The sequence below is a fragment of the Pan paniscus genome, chromosome 18 (genome assembly GCF_029289425.2).
Source record: "Pan paniscus chromosome 18, NHGRI_mPanPan1-v2.0_pri, whole genome shotgun sequence".
Lineage (NCBI taxonomy): Eukaryota > Metazoa > Chordata > Mammalia > Primates > Hominidae > Pan > Pan paniscus.
The window spans coordinates 76,115,264-76,139,601 of NC_073267.2; the positions used below are offsets into that span (position 1 = coordinate 76,115,264).

Consider the following 24,338-nt stretch of genomic DNA (forward strand, 5'->3'; position numbering starts at 1 on the left):
AGGCCCCTGGTGGAATTTACATTCCACCTTGTAAGCCCTGGCAAAGCGGCAAAGCTGGTGTCACAGAGGCCTTGTTCCACCCTGAGGATCGTGGCTCTGTTCAACCTCCACACAGCAGCCCTATTTCAGGAACTGGATCCGTAACGTTTAAGGGGCAGAGGAGGCCACTCAGAGTGAGGAGAGACAACGACATCCTTACACGTCCATTTATTAAACGAGTTCCTTCATGACAATTTAATACAATAGTTATTAACGATTAGTGTTGAGAAAATTATTTCCCTCTACATACAAAAATACAGATTTGAACACTATGAAAAAGATCAAGACAAGTACCATGAAAAATTGGTCCTTCAAATGAAAGGGGGAAAATTGAGGGCAATGTGAGGCTTTGCCTGCTGTCGGGGACAAATCAATAGCAGCAAAGCTTTGGGGCCCCAACCCACTCCATACATACAGACTTGAACCCGAAAGCCAGGCCAGCCAGGGGACGCCCACCCAGGGCTTCCACGTCAGCTGAAAAACCAAACACATAAACCTAAGTTTGCCCAACGGGCATCGCCTCAGAAAGCCCACAGTTGTGTCTTTAAACTGCCGAAATGAAAGAGACTTGATGAGTAAAATGTGATAGTTGTTAACATTGCCCCCCAAAAGTGCCACCAGGTGAAGTACCACGGAGAAATCATATTGGAAAGTTACTACTTAGCCATCTGACTTGACTTCCTTGGTTATCAAATAATTACATATTCTGACCCTTCAGAAGGACACCAAAAGCTACAATTTTATGTTTCAATCCATCTGTACCTTCATTTGCAATGGCTCAGCTAGTTTACTCAAGGGTTTTGGGACCAGACATAACTCACGTCCTGCAGGAAGGAGAAGCAAAAGGAGCCGGTGAAGAGTACGTGTCTGTGTCTTGGTGTCATCTAGCTCCTCACAGCAAACAGCCTGTTTTGTTCAGGCCTGAAGCCTGGAAAAGGCCGCCGAGCCTAGCCAGAGCATCCACAACGAACCAATCTGAGATCCGAGTGGAAGATGAGAGCCCCGGAGCCGGCTGAGGTCCCCCGGGAAGCTTCCCACTCTGCAGCGGCAGGAAGGCCATGCCTCTGCAGGACGCCCGCACTGATTCTGGAAGGGGCCCAGGCCAGAGAATACGCTTGGGCTCAGTTCACCAGCCCAAACCACAGGGGAAGGAGCCAGACACTGGCCTCTCACCATTTTACACCCAAAGACAGGAGGTCAGGGCTCTGATGCTACTCTTCTGTTTGTAAAATATGGAACCACTTTCTTTGTACTGTTTGAGGTGAGCAGTGGCTCCAAACTGAGCAAGTGGTTAAAAAATGCCAAATGCAATTATACTGACTTATAATTATTTCACAGAAATATACTCTTACTCTCAGACTATTTAAATAAGCAGGAACAAGATGCAGGAGAAGCAGCAGCAGAGAGGAAAGAGGAATAGCCAGGGAATTTTTTTTGTTTTTTTTCTTCTTTAAAATACATACGAAGTGTAAAGAGAAAATGGCCAAAACCTCAAAACTACCATTGTTGAAAACAATATTAAAAGGACACAATCAAAAATCATGCTACAAAAATAGTGTTATCTTGTTTAACTAAATGTACATCTTTTTTTCCAATTCCATGATTGACAAGAGTGCTTATGCGACGCATGGAAGGCACCAGAGGTGAAGTGATTATTTGCCTTAAAATATACAAAGAATTGCCCACTTTGAAAAAAAAATAGTCATACTTGTAAATAAATAGTTTAGTGTTTCTGCCATGGGTTCCTGAACCCCTACAAATTTCAACATATACAAATAGTTTCAATTCCTACCATTCTCTTAGAGGGAACCACGTCAAACAAAATCAAGTTAGGAAAAGCACTGATTTTATCCAAGTAGGTCAATTTGAGGCAAGATTCAAAAACTCATTTTAAAATGGGTTAGAGTGAAAGAGTTGGGAACAGGCAGCCTCCTTTGGGCCTGGGCCAGCCTATGAGTCCATCCCAGGTGTCCTGCCCTCACATCTGCCAGCCCTCAGGCCGGCCAGGTCTCCCTTCAAACCCTGAGTATTTGCCTTCCTCACTTCTGCGAAGAGGGGAACAGAATCTTGAAGCTTGCAAAATCGATTCTGGAGAAAGCAGGCAAGCAAAGCAGGGCCTGTTGGGGGAAGCAGCGTGAGTCAGGCCTCACCCTGGTGCAAGGGCACCAGCAGGTCTCCCTCCTCTCCCCTCGTCTCCTCACCATCCCTACGCGTGACTGACTTTCCTGATAAAAATGGGATACTTCCTACTGGGTGTCAGCACTGTCATCCTAAGGCAACTCAGACGTGATAGTTTTAGACTATGATCAAATCTCACACAAACCATTATCAGAATCTTGTTTCACACCATCTCTCTTTTCAGGCAGTTATGAAAAGAAACTCTGACCTGGCCCTAAATCCCATCAGCAAAGCTGACTAAGGTGGTCTGAGATATGTTCTTACTCCTAAACTCAAACTTTAAAAGTTCCAATAGCTCCCTGGGGGTCCAAGCCAAAGGCTCCCTGGCCTTTGTGTATTACGCATCCCAAAGAAAACACGCCACCCCAGGTGTCTAGATAGCAAGTCACCTGAATTAAAGCCTCAGCATAAAAAAACATAGACAACAAACTTACCCTATGAAATAGATACACAGTTCAAGGACCCATCATCTGAACTTTTCTAGGCAAGTTGCCAGTGATTCAAACTCAGCGGGTTTGTGGGTGATTTTTTCCTTACTGTTACGTTTGTGGAGTAGGAAAAACTAGAAAGGAAAAAAAAATCCCAAAGGTTGAAAAACTGTATCCAAATGGAAAAAGAATATATTCCAGACAAAAGAAGGGAAAATACAATAGGACCCACTCCACTTCAAGCTAAAGAGTGTACAAAATGCCACTCGCGTGCATGAAGAAGAATTAAACAGAACATTCACTTTCGGAAGAAAATTTTTCTAGACCTAACAGATATTGACGGTATTTTCTCTCACAGTTTCTAAATAAAAGAAACATAAAAGGTCAAATATTTTAAATTACTTTCTCAACCAGACAGTTCTTGTGACTTGAATGATATCTGCTGAGAAGAGAAGAAACACAAGATTCTACAAAGCGCCAGGGAAGTTTACAAAGCTAAAAAGCTGAGGGTGTCAGGCCTGCGTCCTGTCTGAGATGGCAGCCAAGCCAGCTTCAGAGTCACCTGCTGGACCCAGCAGGTTCCTGAGCCAGATGCCAGGAGCTCACCCACAGGATGGGAAAGACCTGTCCCCAGCATCCCACTCTTGCCCTCAAGCTGACTGTGGAACGCGAGACAGCTTTCAAAGACAAGAGGACAGGAAGGCAGTTAACAAAGTACACGTTTCCAAGACAGCCTGAGCTGTCTAGTGCTGATAGCAGACAGGTGGGGTGTTCCAGGCCACTGCTTCCTCCCTTATCTCCCAGACCTGGCCGTGTGTGGACCTCACCAGCCTACCAAGCTGTTGGGCCTGGACGTGGGTGCTGATAAAATAAGACAAACCTGGAAAAAACCCTGGATTCTGCAACTTCACTAGGAAATAACAAGGCACCTAGAGACTTCACAAGCTAATGGCAGTCCCTGGAGCAGGAAGCAACTTGTTATTCTGCTCAAGAGAATCCACCAGCAGCTCTTGGCCTAGAAACTTTTTCCCCTTTCTGATACCTGTTTAATGTCATTATTTCTCTGTAAACAAGATCTGGAGAAGATGACAGTCAGGCAGTGGCACAAAGACTTCATGATTGTTTTGTTTTGAACACAGATGAGACAATAGGAACCCTTAAATCATCACTGCCTTGCAGAATCACTAAATTGTTCAGGTGTCTCCATGCTCTATTCATCTCCTAGGTGCTAAGACCAACCCACAGAAAATCTGGCACAGAAAGGGATTAGACCTCAGTCCACCTCTCAGAGCACATGGATAGGTGACGGGTTTCTCATGTGAATCTACAAGAAAAGGTACGCCTGGGCCACACGCAGGACATGGCACCCACTAGGGTTGTTCAGGTCTCATTCACTGCAAGCAAGAATTCACGTACATGAGTGCACAAAGGTTTTGGAGCTTGGTCTCCTCAGGCTTAACCCAAGGCTGACTCACTAGGACAGCTTCCAAGAACCACAGATGTAACTGCAAACTTGAAGAGAGTCAGAATGTTTTCAACTGAGTCACGAAGCTGTCCCAGAAGCACCTGACATAGGGTGGAGGTCAGACACATTCCCTGGCTGCCCACAGGCGTGAGCCTTCCTGCCAGGGGACAGTAACAGGGCCCGAAGGGCTGGGGGTGCCGCCGGCTTCCCAGGGCCAAGCCCTCAGAGCTGGGCCGGCCTTGCCCATGCTGGCTTCAGCTCACATTGCCAAGGAAGATGTGTATTGGGGCTGTGCAGGCTGCCACATTCTTGCTTTTTCTGTAGACAAAAGTCACCTCCCTCGGATGGCTGTTTACTTCAAATCAAACTTCTCTGACGAGATTTTAATCTGTAACTGCGTCTGTTCTTCCCAGCTTTATGTGGGGCCAACAAGTATCTCCAGCCTTTCCTGACTGTAATCCCTCTTTAAGGCAGGGAAAACATATTTCCCTCCCATGCCTTCAGCAGTGTGAAAGAAGGATATCAAAGAGAATCAGAGGGAAAAAATACCAAATCCACCCAATCAGTGCCAAAATAAACTTTCTCTGAGGACGTCAGTGTTTGCATCCATCTAAAACCACCAGAGGTTCCACCAAATGCTTGAGGGTTTCAGCTGTACAGTGTCCAGGAAAAAACCCAAATGCACACAGCAACTGCAGTTTCTTCAAGTTTTGCTTTAAATGTGAAAACCAATATCGTCCCACCAGAACACTGAGAAAAACTAAGGTCGCTCAGCCTTCAAATGCCCCAAACCAAACTGATATTGGTCCCTATTGAAACTATTAAACGCAAAAACGCATCCTTCAATTTGCCAAGAGGTCATTTTAAGGCCCCCAGATATCGATTGTCTTCTGTTTGCATACAGAGGCAATATAAGAAAAATATAGGCGTCTTCATATTCACCTTGGATAACCCTATTCCCTCCAGAACTTTCATCACCACGTGGTCTATACATGATGACATGTGCAACCACACATTACATCAACTAGGAAGCGTCCATGGCACCACTTCCGGTTCTAGTGGGAGTTAATTAAATACAAGGAGAACATTTACAAAACCACCGAGGAGCCTCACGGCACAAAGGATATTAAATAGTTACAGGGACATAAATAATTCTGAAGAGTCTATCACGAAGATGCAAATTAACTCCTAAGTCACTCTCTGGCGTGTCATCCTTTTTGGTCATTCATCTGCATTTAGTTTCAGTGACTTCAGAACTATTTCTTGCAGCTGACAACATATCCTCAGGAGGCCAACCACCTGCCCCCCTCTTTCACCAGATGATCAAGTGGTTTTACTGAAGTGACCTGGGAAAACTTGGGCAACAAGCCCATCTGAATGGTGTTCTTGTTTTCAATCTCACTTCAAAGATGGCCTTTTCTGGGGGCCAAGTAACATGATTCCCAGCAGGAGATTTCTGATAAAGCTCAGGATGGTCCTTCCAAGTGGGCCCCATTTAATGCAAGGCTGAGCCTTTGTGGCCCTATTTTAAAAGGAACTCTCAAAGAGAGATAAGCCCAATTTTGACTTTGCAAACACACTCAACAGACCTGCCAGGCAGCACACCCAGCTGTGAGCTGGCCTGGCTGCCCTCTCTGTGGGAGCAGAGGGGAGACGAGTTGTTAACAGGCTAGCAGGGTCAGCCCCGGAGGCAGACGTGGTGCTCAGCCACATAGCCTGGGACACTGCTCCCAACTCAGATCGTACTGAAGGTGTTGGTGCAGGAAGCTAACCCCAACTCCGACCCCCAGCCCAGCAGTGTTGCCTGATCAACACTGTGAGCTCAGATGCTGTCCTTTTCTGGGGAATGAGACGCCACATGTGCATAAGGGGACGCTTTCTTGCACAGACCCCCCGCCGCCCCCTCGGAGTTATTTATTACACAGTACGCTGCTAAAGCTGTCAACATTTGTCAGCACTTGATCTTGGGGATTTCTCCATGTTACTGCAAAATCTTCCTGCCACAGTAAGTGCTTTTTTGTGAGGGCTAAACACAAAATGTTAGCCCTAAAGTGAGGTTTGTAAACATTAAAAACAGTTCAAAGAGGGAAAACCTGACAAACTAAAACAACTTTTTTCCATAAAAGATATAATTAATCTCTAATTTTTTAAAAAAACTACTGCATCACGGGGACTCACTGAACTCATTCACCACACACAATAATCTTCACTTTATCAAGAATCAATCAGAAACCTTAAGTAGCTAGGATTTTTCCCCCCAACAACTCCCAAGAATGATGTCTACAGTTATGACACTGAGGCGCCCAAAGCGACAATTAGTGCCTTCTGAAACATGGGTGGAAGGGTGTGTTCTGGTGCAAATTCAAGTATTTTCAAATCCTAGACGAATCTGCTCAGAATCATTTTAGAACTCTTTGCAGGCATTTAGAAAATTAGCACACATCCCTAAAATAGAGGGGTGTGTGTGTGCATGTGTGCGCGCACGCGTGTGCATGCTGTTTTTTAACACAAACACATACCTCCCACCTGTGGTTCATGAAGCCAGCAAATGGGCAAGTGCTTTGGCTGGTGGAGTAGGCTTGTTTCTTTCATGGCTTTTACCTGAGAAGGTAAAATGACTGAAAATCTGCAATTCAGCCTCAAAGTATTTAGGGTAGGCAGGAAACTGGAAAACAAGATAGTCCCATAACAAGATGGCCCCCATATTCCTGGAGAAGAACCTGGGGTTCAGGAAGGTGATTCATTTGAGGAAGAATCAAGTGATTTCTCAGCAGAGTAGGAAACAAAAGGTCACCCTTCCTTGAGTCAGAGGTCCCTGGGAGCCATCCTAACAGGACATCAGCTTTCCCCAGCCCTGTGGCCTTTGGGCTGGTGCTGGCTGCCTGGGGGCCCTGGCATGGAAGACGAGGAGTGGGCTGGATCCCAGCACGCAGACTCAACACTGACTTGGAGCAGGTGGTGCCTAAGGCTGCCTGAGAACCACTGCCGACTGACCGTTCCAATGCTGTCCCTTCATTCCTTCATATTTCCCCCCTCTTAGCAGCCCCATTTAATCCAAAGTCTTGTTACAAATACACACGACAAGGTGGCTCAGAGTCAAAGGAAGCCTGTGCTTCAGGGCAGGTAAGACCTCAAGTGGACCTGGGCAGTGACGCCGGCTGCTCCACAGCCCCAAACGCTGAGGAACGTGGGCCTCCCAACTCCACCGCGGACCCGCCCACTGGGCCACTCGGGAAACCCTTTCCCAAAATGAACTTTTACCAAAGAGGACAAAATTCAACTGAATCACATGGAAATCTGACAGGACAAGGGAAAGAAAACTTGACTGAGAGACAGGCACGAGGACGGGAGGGAGGAGGATCCAGGCAGGTCCTCACGTGTCCAGGCGCTGGATCTCAGGGCGACTGTCCACATCCCTGGACTCCGTGCGGGCTCGGATGTAGTCATTGGTGCTCTGCTGGCGGACGCTGACTCTCCATTTCTGCACTGCCAGGAATGTGTTCACTGCATATGCCGCAGTCGCCAAGAAGCCAAATATCTAAAAACACACCAGCACAGTTAGTCCTCGGGCACGTGGCCTGGCCCCTCAAGGCTTCCGTGGTGACCCAAGCCACATGCAGCCCCTTCCTGCTCTGCCAACTGATCATTACAACCCTGTGCCTTCATTCCTTGATCTCTTCCCCCTCTCAGCAGCCCCATTTGATCTAAAGTCTTGTTTCAAATACATATGACGGGGTGGCTCAGAGTCAAAGGGAAGCCTGTGCCCAGCCCTGCTGGATGTGTGGCTGTCACACCACAGCTGAGTCTCTAGTCATGTGACACACAGAAAATCTTGCCTGACCTAAAGACAGCCTAAGGTTTCCTTTGAAGTATTTTGGACGTATAAGAAAATAAATCACAAAAGTACCTCTTTTACTGCACCTTCAGGGCCTCTGGTCCCAGATGAGAAAATACAGTGCAGACAAAATCTAACATAGACGTCTCCCCTCTCCCCTCCCCCCTCCCCCCTCTCCCCTCTCCCCTCTTTCCACGGTCTCCCTCTGATGCCGAGCCGAAGCTGGACGGTACTGCTGCCATCTCAGCTCACTGCAACCTCCCTGCCCGATTCTCCTGCCTCAGCCTGCCGAGTGCCTGTGATTGCAGGCGTGCGCCGCCACGCCTGACTGGTTTTCGTATTTTTTTGGTGGAGACGGGGTTTCGATGTGTCGGCTGGGCTGGTCTCCAGCTCCTAACCGCGAGTGATCCGCCAGCCTCGGCCTCCCGAGGTGCCGGGATTGCAGACGGAGTCTCGTTAACTCAGTGCTCAATGGCGCCCAGGCTGGAGTGCAGTGGCGTGATCTCGGCTCGCTACAACCACCTCCCAGCCGCCTGCCTTGGCCTCCCTAAATGCCGAGATTGCAGCCTCTGCCTGGCAGCCACCCCGTCTGGGAAGTGAGGAGCGTCTCCGCCTGACTGCCCATCGTCTGGGATGTGAGGAGCCCCTCTGCCTGGCTGCCCAGTCTGGAAAGTGAGGAGTGTCTCTGCCCGGCCGCCATCCCATCTAGGAAGTGAGGAGCGCCTCTTCCCGGCCGCCATCACATCTGGGAAGTGAGGAGCGTCTCTGCCCGGCCGCCCATCGTCTGAGATGTGGGGAGCACCTCTGCCCTGCCGCCCCGTCCGGGATGTGAGGAGTGTCTCTGCCCGGCCGCCCTGTCTGAGAAGTGAGGAGACCCTCTGCCTGGCAACCGCCCCGTCTGAGAAGTGAGGAGCCCCTCCGCCCGGCAGCCACCCCGTCTGAGAAGTGAGGAGCGTCCTCCCTCCTCGTCTGGGAGGGAGGTGGGGGGGTCAGCCCCCCGCCCGGCCAGCCGCCCCATCCGGGAGGTGAGGGGCACCTCTGCCCGGCCGCCCCTACAGGGAAGTGAGGAGCCCCTCTGCCCGGCCAGCCGCCTCGTCCAGGAGGGAGGTGGGGGGGTCAGCCCCCCGCCTGGCCAGCCGCCCCGTCCGGGAGGCGAGGGGTGCCTCTGCCCGGCCGCCCCTACTGGGAAGTGAGGAGCCCCTCTGCCCGGCCAGCCGCCCCATCCGGGAGGGAAGTGGGGGGGTCAGCCCCCCTCCCGGCCAGCCGCCCCATCCAGGAGGGAGGTGGGGGGGTCAGCCCCCCGCCCGGCCAGCCGCCCCGTCCGGGAGGGAGGTGGGGGGATCAGCCCCCCGCCTGGCCAGCCGCCCCGTCCGGGAGGGAGGTGGGGGGATCAGCCCCCTGCCCGGCCAGCCGCCCTGTCCAGGAGATGGGGGGGGCGCCTCTGCCCGGCCGCCCCTACTGGGAAGTGAGGAGCCCCTCTGCCCGGCCAGCCGCTCTGTCTGGGAGGGAGGTGGGGGGGTCAGCCCCCGGCCCGGCCAGCCGCCCCGTCCGGGAGGGAGGTGGGGGAGTTAGCCCCCCGCCTGGCCAGCCGCCCCATCCGGGAGGTGAGGGGCGCCTCTGCCCGGCCGCCCCTTCTGGGAAGTGAGGAGCCCCTCTGCCCGGCCAGCCGCCCCGTCCGGGAGGGAGGTGGGGGGGTCAGCCCCCCGCCCGGCCAGCCGCCCCGTCCGGGAGGGAGGTGGGGGGGTCAGCCCCCCGCCCGGCCAGCCGCCCCGTCCGGGAGGTGAGGGGCGCTTCTGCCCGGCCGCCCCTACTGGGAAGTGAGGAGCTCCTCTGCCCGGCCACCACCCCATCTGGGAGGTGTACTCAACAGCTCATTGAGAACGGGCCATGAAGACAATGGCGGTTTTGTGGAATAGAAAGGGGGGAAAGGTGGGGAAAAGATTGAGAAATCGGATGGTTGCTGTGTCTGTGTAGAAAGAGGTAGACATGGGAGACTTTTCATTTTGTTCTGTACTAAGAAAAATTCTTCTGCCTTGGGATCCTGTTGATCTGTGACCTTACCCCCAACCCTGTGCTCTCTGAAACATGTGCTGTATCCACTCAGGGTTGAATGGATTAAGGGCGGTGCAAGATGTGCTTTGTTAAACAGATGCTTGAAGGCAGCATGTTCGTTAAGAGTCATCACCACTCCTTAATCTCAAGTACCCAGGGACACAAACACTGCGGAAGGCCGCAGGGTCCTCTGCCTAGGAAAACCAGAGAACTTTGTTCACTTGTTTATCTGCTGACCTTCCCTCCACTATTGTCCTGTGACCCTGCCAAATCCCCCTCTGCGAGAAACACCCAAGAATGATCAATAAAAAAGAAAAAAAAAAAAAAAAAAGACTACTTTAAATAAAAAAAAAAAAAAAAATGTAACATAGACAGAAAATCAGGGTTTCACATGTGGGTCCCAAATCAAGCCACAGGGCCAATGTTCCACATCACAGCCCCCATCCCACACCTGCCTCTCATGGGGCAGCTCCAAGTAAGCAGCTCCAGAGTAAGAAGCACAGAGTTTTAATTATTAAGACTTACAAATCGCCTGAGTGGCACCTGGGAGAGCAGTTCGTTTAATCATTTATAAACCTTTTAATCCCCCCATTACAAAAAGGATAACTGTTCCTCATAAACTGAGAACCATACAGAAATGCAGGGCATGGAGAGGGGAAGTCCTACATTATCTGGTCCCCACCTGCCGTGGCATTTCCACCTTGAAATGTCATGTGACTGCTAAATGGTGTCATGACTGCATTCAAGAACCCTCCCTTCCCCAGGCAGATAAGGCTCTTAGACATCAAGGACTGTGTTGGAAACGAACCAAAGCAGGGGTTCTTGAACTTGAGAGCGCATCTGTATCATCCAGAGGGTTACTTCAAATACATTTCTGACTCAGTAGCTCTGGAGCGGAGCCTAAGGATGTCTAACAGATGCCAAGGCTGCTGTTCTGGGGCTCATACTTTGAGAACCACAGCACTGAAGGGACTGGGACCCCCACTGGCCCAGTAACATCATCTTTAGCAAAGAAAAGCCACAGGAGGGGGAGCAGGACACATGCCAGGGACAGGCGAGCAGGTCACAGGAGGTCCCCAGATCAGCTTGCTTTAACCATTTGAGTTTGCTTACCACGGCAGCAATTTCTGCTCCGGCTCTATGGTTTAAAGCAGCCAGTACGATTGAAGCAATAAAGAAAAGGAAAGCGCTGAGTCCAGTGTTGACCAAATCCTAAAGAGAGAGACAAAATAAACCAAGTGAAAAGAACCATTCCATCTTTGCTCTAAAAGCAACTGAAGAACTTTCAAAATAAGACCCACGATACCCAACCTCCCTGGTGGCTCCATATTTCAGTCTCAATGTCACAGGGTTACTGGTCACACAAAAGAAGGCAAAGTTAACAGTTTATGACACTACTTGATAAATCACCACCACAAAATCTACATTTTCACCAACCCCACTACCCTTTCGGAAGAAATAGTAACCAAAATTGCTAACACTAATTACCATTTAGAGGTCTGGTGCCATCTTTTAAAAACCACACTCAAATCATCTTGCTACGGACAAAGCTCCCCAAGGATCCAAATGTACTAAAACTGGTGAAATCCCTCCAGCATTCCCTGCACTCACATGTGACATTCAAAACAAACTTTCACACATAGAGAGCACACTTAGCCAGACTTCACGCTCTTTCTCAAGCAGTCTTTCAAGCCTCTATGTCACTAAAGCCTGGAGAATTTTCTCCTAAGCTTCTTGCACAGCATGCATCCACCGTTTCACAGATTTAGCTCGTCTTATTTGTAGAAGGGAACATAGCAGGGTAATGAAAGGTCACAGCCTGAGCAGGGTCCAAACCACCCATATGACTTTGGACAAGCTACTTTGTTTCTGTGCTTTACGTGAGAACGTACCCCCTTCCTCCCAGAGTTGTTGAAGGAATTAAATGGAACCATACAGGTGAAGAGCCCAGCATGGTGCCTGGCCCACAGCTACGGTGGCCTACATATTTACTGTCACTTCTGTTATTACTACTTTGGCATGAGGCACCCAGTAGCCTGGGTCATACCAGAGTACCTCTAAAACCTCTATAGGAAAAAAATTCAGGAAAAAGCCCAAACTGCCTGAGTGCCAGGCTGATTACACTATCCACACCTGATGGATCCTCTGGTCTGGCCTGGCTCCAAGGTTGATTTCCTCTTTTTGAAGATGTAAAGATGGCTGGTGCGGTGGCTCATGCCTGTAATCCCAGCACTTTGGGAGGCTGAGGCGGATGGATCACTTGAGGTCAGGTGTTCGAGAACAGCCTGGTCAACATGGTGAAACCCCATCTCTACTAAAAATACAAAAATTAGCTGGGCATGGAGGCGCATGCCTGTAATCCCAGCTACTTGGGCAGCTGAAGTACGAGAATCACTTGAACCCGGGAGGCAGAGGTTGCAGTGAGCTAAGATCGTGCCACTGCACTCTAGCCTGGGTGACAGAGCGAGACTCTTGTCTCAATAAAATAATAAAATAAGATGTAAAGAGACAATGCTGGCATCATAACAGTGCTGAGCCTTGCAGCAGACACCCAACCTGCTCCTGGCTCACGGAAAGCTCTGCTCAGACACATCTGCCAGCAGGATGGGTTTCAGCTATGACCTGCGTAAGCCAGGGCAAATTTTTCACAAATTCAAACCAGGAAGCGTTTAGTTACACGCAGCTCTGGGTAAGATGCTGTAGGGGTAAAAAGAGAATATAAAATATACTTCCCAAAGCAAAGACTATTCAGAAACGAGGGGAAAATATAATACACTGTGAGGTCAAACATCAAATAAAACAGTATCAACATTAACAGTGACTACATAAAAATAGAGATGCAGCAAAGGGCTAGAAAACAAACAGGCTGGGCATGGTGGCTCATGCCTGTAATCCCAGCACTTTGGGAGGCCGAGGCAGGCGGATCACCTGAGGTTGGGAGTTCGAGACCAGCCTGACCAACATGGAAAAACCCCGTCTCTACTAAAAATACAATATTAGCCGGGTGTGGTGGCACATGCCTGTAATCCCAGCTACTCGGGAGGCTGAGGCAGGAGAATCGCTGGAACCCGGGAGGCGGAGGTTGCAGTGAGCCAAGACTGCGCCATTGCACTCCAGCCTAGGCAACAAGAGCGAAACTCTGTCTCAAAAAAAAAAAAAAGAAAAAGAAGAAAGAAAACAGTCAAAAATTTTAAAGTTGTAGGAGTATCAGTAGTTTTAAATTTGCTTTAGTAATGATCATTAACAGTAGTGAGTGGAGAATGAGATGATGAATGGGATCAGCGAATACAGGGAAAAAATATGTCAAAAAGCCTATTTTAAAAAGATAAAAAATAATCTTTCAACATGATCTGAGGCTAAGGAACCAGATTAAACCAGGGGGAAAAAATGCCAGCAACTGCTAATAAGAGCATAACATATCTGCCTCCTCAAATCCCACTGAATCATATTTAAATACTGAAGCACTTGCTTAAAAGATGAATCTAAATATAATTGAGCTTCTAGGACTGTGCTGTCCAATAGGGCAAACACTATCCATATGTGACTGAAGTTAAACTAATTCATATAAGATAAAAAATTTCACTCTTCAATCACACTAGCCACAATTCGAGTGCTCAGTGGCCACGTGTGACAAGTGACTGCCTCAAGGGCAGAGCAGATCAGAAAACATTTCAATTGTCAGAGCAGCTGCTATAGCACCACACTGCCCTGAGATCAATGACTAGGTCACAGAGAAAATGGGGAAAGAAGGACATATGAAACACTACCATGAGGGTGCATGCAGCCAACTCAACTGCAAGACCCTCTACAGGATAAATGACCCAGTTTTTCTAACAAGTCAACAGAATAAAAAGAAAAAGGGAGGCCAGGCACAGCGGCTCACGCCTATAATCCCAGCACTTTGGGAGGCCAAGGTGGGCGGATCACCTGAGGTCAGGAGATGGAGACCAGCCTGGCAAATATGGTGAAACCCCATCTCTACTAAAAATACAAAAATTAGCTAGACCCCGTCTCTACTAAAAATTAGCTGTGGCCAGGCGTGGTGGCTCACATCTGTAATCCCAGCACTTTGGGAGGCCAAGGTGAGTGGACAGCCTGAGCTCAGGAGTTCAAGACCACCCTAGGCAATATGGCGAAACCCCATCTCTACTAAAACACAAAAAATTAGCCAGGCACGGTGGCATGCACCGTGTAGTCCCAGTTACTCAGCAGGCTGAGGCAAGAGAATCGCTAGAGGCCAGGGGGCGGAGGTTGCAATGAGCCAAGATCTCGCCACTGCACTCCAGCCTGGGCGACAGAGTGAGACTCCCTCTCAAAAAAAAAACAAAGTTAGCTGGGCATAGTAGCACATGCCTGTAGTCCCAGCTACTCCGGAGGCTGAGGCAGGAGAACTGCGTGAATCCAGGAGGTGGAGGTTGCTGTGAGCCCAGATTGCGCCACTGCACTCCAGCCTGAGAGACAGAATGAGACTCCATCTCAAAGAAAAAAAAAAGAAAAAAAGGAAAAAAAAGAAAATCATATTGGGGGCCAGGCATGGTGGCTCCTGCCTGTAATCCCAACACTTGGGAGGCTGAGGTGGGTGGATTGTTTGAGCTCAGGAGTTCGAGACCAGCCTGGGCAACACAGCAAAACCCTGTCTCTACAAAAAAATTCAAAAAAATTCAAAAAAATTAGCCAGGCATGGTAGTGCGTTCCTGTAGTCCCAGCTACTTGGAAGGCTGAGGTAGGAAGATTGTTTGAGCCCAGGAGGTCGAGGCTGCAGTGAGCGGAGACTGCGCCTCTGCACTGCAGCCTGGGGGACAGCGTGAGACTCTGTCTCAAAAAAATAAATAAATAAATGATATAAGGCAAAAAGGTCTAAGTATAAGGAAGCAAACAAAGTGCTCAATAGGGGAGTTGTTCAATAAAATGGTATTTCCATAATGGAACACTATGCAGTCATTAAAAATAATCACGTAGTTATATATTTAACATGTAAGGTACAATAATTTAAATGAAAAAGCATGATTTTAATGGTTCCATTTTTCTGCACTCACATATCACAACACACATGCATACGCAAAAGACTGTCTAGAGAGAACAGTTTAGAAGGATTTATACTCAAGTATTTTAAGTGGTTACCCTTCATTGGGTCATATCATGTATTTTTAAACAGCTTTATTGAGATATAATTCACATACCATAACATATACCCAATTAAAGTATATAATTCAATCACAATGTAATTTTAGAACATTTTTAGCACTCCAAAAAAAGCCTCATACGCATTAGCAGTTATTTCTCATTCCTCCCCCAACCCTAAGCAACCACCAATCTGCTTTCTGTCTCTATGGATTTGCCTATTCTGGACATTTTTTTTTTCCTGTGTGTGAAATCTGCCACAAATATTCTGGACATTTCATACAAATAGAATGACATAACATGTGCTTTGTGCCTGGCCTCTTCTGAAGGCGTGGCCTGCCCCTCCACACCTGTGGGATATCTCGTCAGGTGGGACGAGAGACTGAGAAAAGAAGTAAGACACAGAGACAAAGCATAGAGAAACAACAGTGGGCCCAGGAGACCGGCACTCAGCATACCAAGGACCTGCACCGGCACCGGTCTCTGAGTTCTCTCAGTTTTTATTGATTATTATTTTCATTATCTCAGCAAGAGGAATGCGGTAGGAGAGCAGGATCATAATAGGGAGAAGGTCAGCAAAAAAAACATGTGAGCAAAGGAATCTATGTCATAATTAAGTTCAAGGGGAGGTACTATGTCTGGATGTGCACGTAGGCCAGATTTATGTTTCTCTCCGCCCAAACATCTCAGTGGAGTAAAGAATAACAAGGCAACATTGCTGCCAACATGTCTCGCCTCCCGCCATAGGGCGGTTTTTCTCCTATCTCAGAATTGAACAAATGTACAATCGGGTTTTATACCGAGACATTCCGTTCCCAGGGGCAGGCAGGAGACAGTGGCCTTTCTCTATCTCAACTGCAAGAGGCCTTCCTCTTTTACTAATCCTCCTCAGCACAGACCCTTTACGGGTGTCGGGCTGGGGGACGGTCAGGTCTTTTTCATCCCACGAGGCTGTATTTCAGACTATCACACGGGGAGAAACCTTGGACAATACCCGGCTTTCCAAGGCAGAGGTCCCTGTGGCTTTTCGCAGTGCGTTGTGCCCCTGGTTTATTGAGACTAGAGAATGGCGATGACTTTTACCAAGCATACTGCTTGTAAACATTTTGTTAACAAGGCACGTCCTGCACAGCCCTAGATCCCTTAAACCTTGATTCCATACAACACATGTTTTTGTGAGCTCAAGGTTGGGGCAAAGTGGCTGGGACAAAGTGGCTGGGGCAAAGTTACAAATTAACAGCATCTCAGCAAAGCAATTGTTCAAGGTACAGGTAAAAATGGAATTTCTTATGTCTTCCCTTTCTACATAGACACAGTAACAGTCTGATCTCTCTTTTTTTCCCCTACATCTTCCACTTAGTATAATGGTTCTAAGGTTTATTCATGTTGTAGCATGTATCAGTACTCATTCCTTTTTATTACTGAATAATATTCCATTGTATAGATACACCACGTTATTTATCCTTCATCAATTGATGGACATTTATTTCTACTTTTTGGTTATTATAGATAATGTAGCTATGAACCTACAAGCTTTTGTGTGAACAAGTTTTCATTTCTCTTGGGTCATCAGATGATTTTTTTTTAATTATCTATTATCTTCTAGTTTTTGGGGTTTTTGTTGTTTTGTTTTGTTTTGTTTTACAATAAGCACTTATTACTCACACAACTTGAAAGGCTTAATATTGGAATACTGCAAATCTTAAGTCAGCATCAAGCACTTGAGTTCCTGGGCCATGAAACAAATCAAGGCTGAACTGATCACAAATGAAATATTTGTACACAGAATCGGCCGGGGGCTGTCACTGCAATCCTGGTTGGCCCCCAAACCAATGTGCTAGGTGGCTGGCTCTAGCCTCTGTCCTATACATCCAGGAGACAAGAACGTTTGCAAGCACTCGGCCCATCCTTTGCACTCACTTGTGCTTGAATGGCCCCAGGATCAAAGGAACAATTATAATATTGATGACAGTAGCAGCTACCATCTATGGAGTCACTGTGCCAATCATATTGCTCCCAGTGAATTCTAACCTAATTATGATCCAAAATGCCCACAAGACAGGACTTGTTATTTTGCTCTACTTTCATGGATGAGGAAACTGGGTCCCAGAAAGAATGAGTGTGCTATAATGAAAAATATTTAATCAAATCCTTGACTCTCTTGAGTGATATGAGCATCTTTTGTTATTCATAATGAGTCCCTTTCAATCATACCCAAGTTTATGCTAACGAAGTGACTTTTGTGGGAAGAGGGTGGTAGACAGTTTCAGGATAGGGGCAGGTCACCAGAAAAACCAGCCAGGTGATTAGAGAGTTGGAATTTTCAGCCCCATCCCCTGGACCTCCAGGGAAGTTAGAGGAGCTGGACATTGAGTTCAATCACCAAATGGCCAATCAGTCATGCCTACCTAGTGAAATCTCCAGAAAAAATACCTGAACAATGGGGTCTGGGGAGCTTCTGAGTGGAGCTCATTCTGACTCCATAAGGACAGAGGCTCCTGCATCTGAGGCCCTCCAGACCTCACCCTATGCATCTCTCCCATGTGGCTGCTCCTGAGTTGTATCGTTTAAAACATATCAGTAATTGTTTAAGTAAAGCCCCTTCCTGAGTCCTGTGAGTCACTGCAGAAAATGACTGAACCTGAGGGGTGGTGGAAACCATCGAATCTGTACTCAGCCAGACAGAAGTGCCTGGGCACCCCTTTTGCAGCTGGTGTCTAAAGTGGGGCCATCCTGTGGGACTGGGCCCTCATCTGTGGGATCTGTGCTAACTCCGAGAGTTAGTGTCAGAATTGAACGGAATTGTTAAACACCCAGTCAGTGTCAAAGGATTACAGAACAGCTTGGTGTGGAAAATGTATTTGGTGTCAGAAAAAAAAAAACACAAGACTCTCCCTCTCCCTCTCCCCCTCCCCCCACCCTCCCCCTCCCCCTCCCCCCTCCCTCTCCCTCTCCCCACAGTCTCCCTCTCCCTCTCTTTCCACGGTCTCCCTCTGATGCCAAGCCGAAGCTGGACTGTACTGCTGCCATCTAGGCTCAATGCAACCTCCCTGCCTGATTCTCCTGCCTCAGCCTGCCGAGTGCCTGCGATTGCAGGCGCGCGCCGCCACGCCTGACTGGTTTTCGTATTTTTTGGTGGAGACGGGGTTTCGCTGTGTTGGCCGGGCTGGTCTCCAGCTCCTAACCGCGAGTGATCCGCCAGCCTCGGCCTCCCGAGGTGCCGGGATTGCAGACGGAGTCTCGTTCACTCAGTGCTCAATGGTGCCCAGGCTGGAGTGCAGTGGCGTGATCTCGGCTCGCTACAACCTCCACCTCCCAGCCGCCAGCCTTGGCCTCCCAAAGTGCCGAGATTGCAGCCTCTGCCCAGCCGCCCATCATCTGGGATGTGAGGAGCCCCTCTGCCTGGCTGCCCAGTCTGGAAAGTGAGGAGTGTCTCTGCCCGGCCGCCATCCCATCTAGGAAGTGAGGAGCGTCTCTGCCCGGCCGCCCATCGTCTGAGATGTGGGGAGCGCCTCTGCCCCGCCGCCCCGTCTGGGATGTGAGGAGCGCCTCTGCCTGGCCGCGACCCCATCTGGGAGGTGAGGAGCGTCTCTGCCCAGCCGCCCCGTCTGAGAAGTGAGGAGACCCTCCGCCCGGCAGCTGCCCCATCTGAGAAGTGAGGAGCCCCTCCGCCCAGCGGCCACCCCGTCTGAGAAGTGAGGAGCCCCTCCGCCCAGCAGCCACCCCATCTGGGAAGTGAGGAGCGTCTCTGCCCGGCCAGCCACCTCGTCCGCGAGGGAGGTGGGGGGTCAGCCCCCCACCCAGCCAGCCGCCCTGTCCGGGAGGGAGGTGGGGGGTCAGCCCCCGCCCGGCCAGCCGCCCCGTCCGGGAGGTGAGGGGCGCCTCTGCCCGGCCGCCCCTACTGGGAAGTGAGGAGCCCCTCTGCCCGGCCACCACCCCGTCTGGGAGGTGTACCCAACAGCTCATTGAGAACGGGCCATGATGACAATGGCAGTTTTGTGGAATAGAAAAGGGGGAAAGGTGGGGAAAAGATTGAGAAATCGGATGGTTGCTGTGTCTGTGTAGAAAGAAGTAGACTTGGGAGACTTTTCATTTTGTTCTGTACTAAGAAAAATTCTTCTGCCTTGGGATCCTGTTGATCTATGACCTTACCCCCAGCCCTGTGCTCTCTGAAACATGTGCTGTGTCCACTCAGGGTTAAATGGATTAAGGGCGGTGCAAGATGTGCTTTGTTAAACAGATGCTTGAAGGCAACATGCTCCTTAAGAGTCATCACCACTCCCTAATCTCAAGTACCCAGGGACACAAACACTGCGGAAGGCCACAGGGTCCTCTGCTTAGGAAAACCAGAGACCTTTGTTCACTTGTGTATCTGCTGACCTTCCCTCCACTATTGTCCTATGACCCTGCCAAATCCCCCTCTGCGAGAAACACCCAAGAATGATCAATAAAAAAATAAAATAAAATAAAATAAAAAAACACAAGACGAGTCACGCCCTAGGGCTCAGGGCTCAGCCAGTGGCCCTTGTGGGTAACTGCCAACTGTTCTCAACCCACCACAGCACCCAGCCTGGGTTCTGAGATAGAGGCCTAAGAGGCCTCCAGGGCCACAGAGCCCACTAAGAAAGGGTGACCAAAGTGGAAGAAGAAAAACAGGACAGTGTGGGGGCCCAGGATGCGAGGTGAGAGAGTATGGCAGGAAGGACAGAGTGCCCCATAGCAGACACCACCAGGATGTTGAGTAGGGTGAGAACCCAAGAGCAACCAGAGGATCTAGGAACACAGAGGCCCCGTCCCAGGCTCCTGACCAGGGGACATTCAATGCTGCCAGACTGGAGTGGGCTGAAGACGAATTGCGGAAGACCACCACATAGTCAGGATGGTGGACTGGGGGAAGGGGCAGGGGGTGTGTTTAGCTGGAAAATACACATGGGAAGCTTTTGGGGTGTTGACAATCTCCTATTTATTGACCCAGGTGGTGGCTGTATATTAAACTCCATATTTACTTTCATAATTTTTTCAGAATTTGACAATAAGAGATTAGAAAAGTGAGATTAGGAGAGGGGGAAGTAGAGAAGGCAAGTGCAGACCTCCTCTTCTGGGAAGTGGGGCTGAGCTGGCCCTGGGCTCTGGGGCCAGTTGAGTGGGAGCCACTGGCAGGCTTTTGGGATGGGGGAGGATCAGACACGCCTTTTAGATAGCGCCACATCCCAGAAGGGAAGGGGAGGAAAGGAGGAGCCCCGTGGCACTAATCAAAGTAAACAGGGGTGGAACATGTGAGTGTATGAGCTCCTAGGACAGAGAAAAACAAATATTGCCAGGCGGGGTGGGTCACGCCTGTAATCCCAGCACTTTGGGAGGCTGAGGCGGGCAGGTCACCTGAGGTTGGGAGTCCAAGACCAGTCTGACCAACATGGAGAAACCCCCTCTCTACTAAAAATACAAAAAAATTAGCCGGGTGTGGTGGCACATGCCTGTAATCCCAGCTACTCGGGAGGCTGAGGCAGGAGAATCGTTTCAACCTGGGAGGTGGAGGTTGCGGTGAGCCAAGATTGCGCCACTGCATTCCAGCCTGGGCAACAAGAGCGAAACTCCGTTTCAAAAAATATATATATATATTAAAAATATATATATATATAAATATATATATATCAAAGTCCCACAATCCATCCAAAAATAAACCCAAACCAAAAACTTGACATTAACAGAATCATTCAAATTCCATCAAATTATGCTTGTAGAAAATTATGCACTGTCCTCCTAATTTATCATTTCTCATCCATATTTATGTCAACCTGGGCTCCTGGAATGACCTGTGTTTTTAAATCTATACCAATCACACCCTATTTTAACCATCAGGCTGGCTCTGCTGGAGACAAAAATACTCCCAATACTCCCACCACCTTGTTACAGAAACACAACACAGCCAAGGCCAACCCTTCTGTAGCGAGTTGATGAGCTGAGATCGGCCCTGAGGAGCTCACTTTTTCACCCCTCTCAGAGAACACTGGACATGAGCTGCCTTTAATAGATACCATCTTGGTAGCGTGCAGTGGCTCACGCCTGTAACCTCAGCACTTTGGGAGGCTGAGGTGGGCAGATCACCTAAGATCAGGAGTTGGAGAACAGTCTGGCCAACGTGGCGAAACCTCGTCTCTATTAAAAATACAAAAATTAGCTGGGCACGGTGGCACATGCCTGTAATCCCAGCTACTCAGGAGGCTGAGACAGGAAAATCACTTGAACCCGGGAGGCAAAGGTTGCAGTGAGCCGAGATCGCACCACTGCACTCCAGCCTGGGCGACAGAGCAAGACCCCATCTCAAAAAAAAAAAAAAAAGGTACCATCTCCTCAAGTTCATGTAAGGTATATGCCCTTTTGTTGGGCAAACACACAGCCTTTATCTGCTCCAAAAGAGTGGAAAGTCTGGAACGGATCCCAAAGAACAGGATCGTGTTCTCAAGTGACCACATCACCAACACCCAACCACAGGCCCAGGCCACCACCACCCAGAGGAAAAGAACGAGTATCAACTTCCCTGGGAAGAGATGCACCTCAACATGACCAGTGACATGGTAGTGTGGTAGTCAGCAAATGGAAAATCTTTCATGATTAAAATAGAAAAAGCAGAATTCCAGAAAGCTCACTAAATAGGTATTTTCTGGGCTGGGCGTGGTGGCTCACACCTGTAATCCCAGCACTTTGGGAGGCTGAGGTGGGTGGATCACCTGAGGTCAGGTGTTTGAAACCAGCCTGGCCAAGATGGTGAAACTCCATCTCTACTAAAAATACAAAAATTAGCTGGGCATGGTGGTACATGCCCATAATCTCAGCTACTAGGGAGGGTGAGGCAGGAGAATCGCTTGAACCCGGGAGGTGGAGGTTTCATTGAGCCGAGATCACGCCACTGCACTCCAGCCTGGGCAACAGAGCAAGACTCCATCTCAAAAAAACAAAAAAAAACCCAAAAACAACAAAAAGTAGGTATTTCTGGGGATAAACGCTGGTATAAATTAGTAAGAAATCTGAAGCATGAAGTCTTTTAACAGGTTAATGGCTGTCAGATAAACGGACAAAACAGAATTAAGGGGGTCAAGTCAAACCTGGTGGAAGTAAACAGGGGAACAGTGTGGGTAACATAACAGCAGCGTGCCAGGACACCTCTTACTCAGGTGAGATGAACATTGCTGCACTGGCCACAGCGCCCACTGGTTTGAGGCCTTACCAGATGCCTTTACACCCATTACCTCATTTTATACTTAAAAAAAAACCCTGCAAAAAAAAAAAAATTATTATCTCCACTTTACCAGTGCTGACACTTCACCAATGTAGGGCTCTCAGTGACTAGCCCAGGGTCATGCACAGCCTGTTTCAGCAGCCACCTTGGACTTGAACCCAGCTCGGTCTGTCTGACTCAATGCCTATAGTCTTAACCTTTCCAGCAGCTGCTTCTTTGTCAAACAGGTCCTCCCGCAGGCTTTCACAGCCCAGCCCCTTACTCAACAAGTATTTATTGACAGGCCTCAGGAACACTAGGCAAGTAGGATAGCAATGAACAAGATGCTGACCTTGACCTTGACCCTGCATCCATAGTATGAGCATTTTAACTGGGGGAGGTTTGCAAAGTTCTCTTAAACAGTCTACTACATGCTCTGTAAGCATTTTCTTATGGATAACATAAACCTCATTTTAAAAATAGTTGAGACATTACAACCTGTCACAAAAACTCAGACAAAATGCTTCTAGTTATCTTGAGGTTTTAGAGCTTAAATTTAAAATACCACCACATTTTTCTCAGCTTCCAGTGCTAAGACAAAAAACAGCTAAGTTTTCAACTGATATCTACTTTTCTAGATCAGCAACTCTCCTTTTTTCCTCCTTTAGGAGTCTGTGCTGGTTAGGACAACCCAGAGAGCAGCTGTAAGGAGGACCTTCCCCACCCAGGGCACACCAGGAGAGCAGCCCTGCCAGGGAGGTGGCAGCTCCAGCCTCCTCCTTGGGGCCCACACTTTCTCATGGGCCCAGCAGCAGCCAAACACAGACAGAGCCACGTGTGGCTTCTGTGTGGCTCCCAATCTCAGGCAAGGGTAGCTGGTCTGAGGCGCTCTCCTCCTGCTTCCCCCTCAGCAGCTGAGGTGCCCACGGCGTTCTCATCCCACAGGCACAGCAGTGTGAGGCAGCCAACTGTGCTTACGTGGATCTCCCTGACTGACTCCCTTTGAGCTCTTGCACATGCTAATTTGTAAATAAATATCAAGAAAACCAAATGATATTAAAATCCTCTTCTCATTCAGCACAGTAAGGACACAGTCTAGGAAAGGGGGTCTAGGACTGACCAGCCCTGTGCTTTCCATCTGATTAACAAGGGTGGCCAAACAGAGCTAAGAACCCAAACCATGGGGAGAAGGGGCAGGTTTCCACTCAAGACTTTCTGATCAAACCACCAACCCCCCCCAGGTCCTCCTAGTTGCTTTGAATTTAATAATATTCCTAGGCTCTGTAAGTTACTGGCATTTTCATTCATATTTTCAATTCTTCTAGAATCAATATTTTTATAAATGGCTTTTAGGTCCAGTCTGAAAAGTATGTAAATGTTTACACTGTATTTTATTTCCCATATTCTCCAAATATCAACATGACCAGTCTTCTCAGATGATTGCAAAATTGAAATGACATCTTTAAGGTGGCCAAAATAACTGTTATGATGTTTCTCCCATTAGTTAAGATTCAGTTTATTTTGTAGTTTTACTTAACCCAGTAAAGAAATTTAAAATTTCACAGTTGAATTATAATGGAATATTTAAGAATCAAAATGAACTAGAACCAAACATGACCTGGAGAGATTCCAGCTTTTCCTTGGAGCCAACCGGCACGTGATCCTTTCATGGCCAGAGTGGCCGCTTGTACTCACTGTCAGATTCCAGTTGATCTGGGGGATCCTCATGTGCAGGTTGAGACTGAACATAATCAGCAAGACGCCAGTCACCACAAACGCACTGCAGCTCACAAACTCAAAAAAGTAGAGGCCTTCACACGGGGAGCATGCCATGATGGTCTCTATGCAGATGAATGCAATCAGGGCCAAGATCTAGGAAGAAAATTGGAAACATATATGTATGTATATATTTAGTATACATCTGCGGACATACGTACCTGCCATGCTTATATAACACTGAACAACAACAACATACTGCCACTGAGTTTTCCTCTGGGACAGCAG

At 48.6% G+C, this 24,338-nt stretch overlaps 1 protein-coding gene across 4 annotated transcripts in view; it reads right to left on the reverse strand.

Moving 5' to 3' along the window:
- Positions 1-24,338, reverse strand: part of CMTM4 (CKLF like MARVEL transmembrane domain containing 4) — a 116,801-nt gene that overhangs the window by 32,564 nt on the left and 59,899 nt on the right. For 2 of the 4 annotated variants that reach the window (XM_034940362.3, XM_034940363.3), the window contains exons 2-4: positions 24,030-24,206; positions 11,111-11,209; positions 7,488-7,648 (exon numbers count right to left, since the gene is read on the reverse strand). In XM_034940362.3, the coding sequence (XP_034796253.1) occupies positions 7,488-7,648; positions 11,111-11,209; positions 24,030-24,206 (437 nt within the window). Of the gene's footprint in view, positions 1-192; positions 7,649-11,110; positions 11,210-24,029; positions 24,207-24,338 lie in introns of those variants that run through there. The other 2 variants (XM_034940364.3, XM_024925976.4) reach the window with 2 other exon arrangements.